This window comes from Thunnus maccoyii, chromosome 1, assembly GCF_910596095.1.
Source record: "Thunnus maccoyii chromosome 1, fThuMac1.1, whole genome shotgun sequence".
Classification (NCBI taxonomy): domain Eukaryota; kingdom Metazoa; phylum Chordata; class Actinopteri; order Scombriformes; family Scombridae; genus Thunnus; species Thunnus maccoyii.
In genome coordinates this window covers 39300634-39305987 of record NC_056533.1, presented here as the reverse complement: position 1 = coordinate 39305987, position 5354 = coordinate 39300634, and the positions used below count along the sequence as shown (strand labels likewise).

Sequence of the window (5354 nt, the reverse complement as noted above, 5' to 3'; positions counted from 1 at the left end):
CAGTGGAGAGGGTCAGAATAGCTGACATTGCCTTCCTGATGCCTGTCGCCATCTCCAGAGGGAGCATGTTTGGCTGCGTAGCCATGGCGGAGACAGCAGAGGACAGCAGGGCAATGTTGTTAGCAGCTGCTGCTGACTGGACCATGGCCCCTACACGGGCCAGGGCAGACATAGTTTCTTCTGACTGCATACAAACACTGAAGACTCATTAAGCCAGTATAATATACTGTGGATACAGACCTGAGAGGGGCAACTGTGCAGGGCACAGTGGCGCAAAATAAAATCTTCATGACTGCGCATATATGCGGGGATAAACCCAATAGCAACAGCTCTTAGAGGACGAAACCCATATGTAACAGAACGTCTCTCTCTCCAGAATCTGTCAGGCTGGTGAATGGGACTAGTCTGTGTTCAGGCAGACTGGAGGTGAAGTCTGAGCAGTCGTGGTCCTCAGTGTGTGAAGCTGACTTTGACCAGCAGGATGCAGAGGTGGTCTGTAGGGAGCTCGGGTGTGGGGCTCCTTCAGTCCTCCAGGGGGCGCTCTATGGAGAAGTGGAGGCTCCAACGTGGACCAAAGAGTTCCAGTGTGGAGGCCATGAGTCTGCTCTCCTAGACTGTGGAAGATCAGACTCAGCTAGAAGCACCTGCCCACCTGCCAAAGCTGTTGGTCTCACCTGCTCAGGTAGAAGGAAAGCTGCGGCTTTGATTTGGCTTCATTTCTGTTCTAATGAAACTCACTTTATTCTTTTACTGATGACTCTTTTGTTTCTGTTCTAATGAAACTGACTTTATTCTTTTACTGATGACTCTCTTGTTTCTGTTCAGAGCCTGTCAGGTTGGTGGGAGGAGCCAGTCGCTGTGCAGGTACACTGGAAGTGAAACAGGGAGAGTGGAGACCAGTGTTTAACCTTCCTGGGACCCTAAAGGAAGCAACTGTAATCTGTAGATATCTAGACTGTGGCTCTGCTGTTTCAATAAGACCCATGGAGGTGCCACACAGATCTGTATGGTGGATCCGACATGACTGTGTTTACTCTGGGTCTGCACTGAGGGAATGTGCATCTCCACATGTCGCTCCCTTCATCTTGGAGCTCATCTGCTCAGGTAAGTCCATCAGTGAAATCATCTATGACAGTAATATTTTCCTGCCTCTGTCACAGTGATAGTCGGTGGATTCCATTGGACTGAACTGTAAACTTTTCCAAGACTATGGCATCATAAAGGACAGAGAAGTTAGTTTGTTCCTGGAGGCCCGACTATCTACTAAAGGAAGGAATCTCTGTCTGTATGTCCTTTGTGTATCTCTTGAACAGTTCATCCAATCGACTCCACACTTGGTGGGTACATTGCTGGGAAACAAAGGGAGTGCAGTGGTGAATTTGGTTCAATTTGGACACACAATACGTTTAATATTAATAAACTTTGAATACACCAGTGATCAGCAAGCCACTCTGCTCTGTGCAGGGGCAAAGCAGAGCTTCCGGGCTCTGGTGACTGACTCCTGCATGTCAGAGAAAGAGGAAAGACGACGCATGACAAGAGTCAGAGAAAAGTGCTCCAAAGAGAGAAAAGTTGACAGCAAAACAGAGCTTTTAATCAAGAATGGATGCTCTTACCCCATATCTAGACAGAAAGTGTAGTGTTAGCAGCATGTTTAGCAGCCAGTGACTACACAATGTTCAGGTACATTGTTGAGCGTAGGTCACCCTTGTTTTGGAAGCGCTCAGAGCCCAATACACAATAACTGTAATTAAGTGCATAAAACGGAGCAAATACTTCCACAGGCAGTTCAAAACCAGTTTGTCTTGGAGACAAAGATTGTGAAGTATCACTACAGACAAAGTACAAATCTTTGGAGCAAACATACCCACTCAAATCCCAACTGAAGGCACAGAGAATAGGAACAATCTAAGAGCCCAATATGATAGATCCACTTTATTTTAGGATGTACATTATTTAATTTTAAATACTTGAAATGAGAAAAGAATATGTATTAACGATTAGAGTAGGCTACTTGGCTTATTATGTTTTTCATGATTAATTCTGCTGTATTACAACAACAGCCTGACTGTTTACTGTCCAGTCAGATCAACTGACCAGTCAATAAATCATTCGATCAAAGGGGTGTTGCTGTCTGGTAAAAAACTTTCTCGTATGATACACCTGTGGTTCCTCACTCTAAGCTGCTCCAGGAGCCTCCTCTCTCCTTGCTCCTCATCTTCTCCAGGTGCATTTAAGGGATTGGAAGATCCTCTATGATGGTGGAGGGGGGACGATATCCGGGTTACAGGAGGAGAGAGGATGCGAGAAAGCATTAGCCAACATAATGAAAAACACCCTGTGTTTACAGACCTGCTAATTCAGCCAATCATCTCTCTGTTTATAGAGCTGCTGGTTCAACCAGTCATCTTGGTGACTTCTACCATGGACGGGGTCTCTGAGGCCCAGCAGCAGAGGTTTTGGGTGCGCCGGGGCTCCAACTTCACCATCAGCTGCTCCGTCCAGCCTCAGTACCCAGGAGGCTCCTTCCAGCTCACCTTCAGCTCCTCCAACACAACATACAACTACACACAGCCAGCTGTCAGTCACTCTGCTGACTTCCTGTTTCCTGCTGCAGACCCCGCCCACCAAGGCAGCTACAGCTGTGTTTATGGCGTCTATGTTTTTGATCATAACTTCTCCTCTAAGAGCCGTCTGCTGTCTCTCACTGTCACAGGTGAGCTGAAGCAGAGTGTGAAGCTCAGTTGAACTGAGACGTCACACTGACTTTGTTTCCATGTTTGTAAAAATGATAAAAAGTCATCAGGCAGCAGGACCGACCCAGCGACCTACAGAGAGCTGAGGCAGAATCTGATGAAGGAACTGTAAACTGTTTCCTTCCAGGCTTCTTTAATGTTATTGAACCATAACAACTGTGTTGTAGTGAAAAGTAAAAGACAGCAAACGAGTCAGTGAAGCCAGATAAGCACTATAATGATAATAAACAGGACTTTACATGATGAGCTGAATGTCATCAGGAGAACTCAGAGCTTCACCAGGATCACATTTGATTTAACTGCATGTAAAGATGTTGATTGTTAACGATCAGTTGAATCATTTCAACCAGACAGGAGCTTTAAGGAGACAATCAGCAGACTTTCATTCATTCTTTCAAACCAGCTGTAAACACGAGTTGTTTTTGTCCAACATCATCAGCATACAGAGGAGATCAGATGAACTTATATTCAACAAGCTGCTTCACACTTCAGTGATTTTAGGAGATTTAACGTCACTAAAGTTTCTGTTTGATGGGAGCTGTTGTTCTCATGATGTCATGTGATCTAATGTGATGACTGAATGTGTCTCATCAGATCCAACAGTTCATATCAGACTGGTCGTCCTGCCAGTGACTCTGCTGTTGGTTGTCGCTGTCGTCGTTTTCATCCTGAAGGTACTGAACACATAGTTGTTTAGAGGACTGGTTGAAATGAAGCACTCAGCCTATTTACATTGAACTGAAGAGAGGAGTGATGCAGTAACTTAGATCTGTGTTGTCATGTCTCTCCAGGCCATCAGGGGGCAGAGGTCAGACCCACAGGAGAACATTGAGCTGGATTCTTATAACCTCGGTGTCTCCAGAGCTGAAGGAGAGCCGGCTGAAGAGGAAGGAGCCCAGGGAGCAGAGTAGGACCTCTAAGGAGCCACAAACCACTGAAGAAGAACATCATCAGTCTCAGCCCAGTACAGCGAGGAATGACGTCCATATTGGTCAAGTCCACTGCTTCTGATTTAGATCCAGCCAAAACAGGAAGTAATGAGACCTTTGTTAAGACCAGTAGAAGAAGAGCAGAGAGGATATCTGATTGGACCATTTGTAACATTATTATCTGTATATAGTTATATTTTATCATCATTAACTTCTCTCATGTGAACAGCTGTAACTGTTTTTACTTAAATATTTTCATGAATCCAGAGTTTTATGGTCTCATCTGGATAAATGTTGAGTCAAGAAATCATTTAAAAATCCATCCATTTGTTTGATGAGTTTATATCTTTTGTCTTCACTGCCTTTAATATACTATATACTATTTATTCAGCTGAAATGTGTTATTGCTTTTTTTCAAAATATTTGCTTTTTGTATTAAAGAAACTGATTAGAGAAAAACTTATCGAGTGAAATTAAACGTTTTATCTTTGTTTTGCTGTTTTCAAGAAAAAAAATGTTTTACAGAATTTAAAGCACATGTGTTTCTGCTGAATGTTCACTCAGCCCTCATTTATTGTATGTGACAGTCATGCAAATAAATCAATTTCTAATGTATCAATAACACTTTAACACTTTGCTGGTTTCATTTTGAAGGTTAGACCCCCAAAAGACATTAGGATTTTCATGATATTCTGGTCAATTTAGTGCACCTCTCCCTCTCTACACTGAAAATCAAATAATACAATTATTATTTATTTGTGACAATACATGAAAAAGAGCTAGAAAAGTCACACAAAACAATATTCTTAAGACTGCACTCATAAGGACACAATCTAGAAAAGACCTACAGTGAACACAAAAAAACCCCAATTTGACAAGACTGGAAATCAGAAAATAAATCAAATAAAAAAATGACCCAGATGAGCCCCATGCACCCATAGAGCACGCTCACCTCCGGCTAACTTGAATGGGGATAAAACCATAGACTGTATATAAATATGGACGTAGTTAACGTGACGTCACTCGTTGGTTTCTGAAGAGCGGTTTTGAAGCTCAAAGCGAGCCGCTCCGGCCGTCGCCATCTTGGCAGTGCGTGACTCTGCCTAACTCCCAGCCAATCAAAAATGGGCAAAGAGGTGGGCTGAATGGCTGAAACAAGCCACCTAGCGCCTGGTGGACCTGTCACTCAAAGCAGCCATTTCCTTCATTATGCAGAACTTTACGGCTTAATAAAATTTAAACGGGTGAGTTATAAAAACATTCACCCCCCGCACAGTTGTCATGAAAGAGGAAATTAGCTACAGAGACCAAAACCGTTTTTTGTACCAGGCTGTAAACATGTTTATTTCTGCTGTAAAGTTGGGCATTTTAACATGGGGGTCTATGGGGATTGACTCGCTTTTGAAGCCTCAAGTGGTCATTCAAGGAACTGCAGTTTTTGGCACTTCCACATTGGCTTCATTTTACAGCCCCAGAGGTTGCCGCTTGGATAAAACATTTCAATCATGCGGCTCTTCTAGACTTTTGAAATGTGATTAGACTGAATGGATCAAATTCTGATAGTGAAACGAGTCATTTTGCAGGGTTTGTGACGCTCAAATAAATGTATCCACTGTTTTACAGCCACCCCTTATCTCATGATTGTGTACAGGAAAAATGCTTTGTCAGA

General features: G+C 43.3%; 1 protein-coding gene across 1 annotated transcript; it reads left to right on the top strand.

Annotated features, from left to right (window-relative positions):
- Nucleotides 1–597: 597 nt before the first annotated feature.
- LOC121903619 lies at nucleotides 598–4369 on the top strand. Its single transcript, XM_042420818.1, has 5 exons — nucleotides 598–682; nucleotides 826–1104; nucleotides 2387–2716; nucleotides 3351–3430; nucleotides 3548–4369. Exons 2-5 carry the CDS (start codon nucleotides 984–986, stop codon nucleotides 3665–3667), a joined length of 651 nt encoding a protein of 216 aa, XP_042276752.1. The 5' UTR covers nucleotides 598–682; nucleotides 826–983; the 3' UTR covers nucleotides 3668–4369.
- Nucleotides 4370–5354: the final 985 nt, after the last annotated feature.

Bases quoted from the DNA above. Each gene is read 5' to 3' on its own strand.
- LOC121903619 (XM_042420818.1), top strand. From the start codon at position 984: ATGGAGGTGCCACACAGATCTGTATGGTGGATCCGACATGACTGTGTT. The intron at 2,717-3,350 runs GTGAGCTGAAGC...GTGTCTCATCAG, and splicing joins GCTGTCTCTCACTGTCACAG to ATCCAACAGTTCATATCAGA. The intron at 3,431-3,547 runs GTACTGAACACA...ATGTCTCTCCAG, and splicing joins TCGTCGTTTTCATCCTGAAG to GCCATCAGGGGGCAGAGGTC.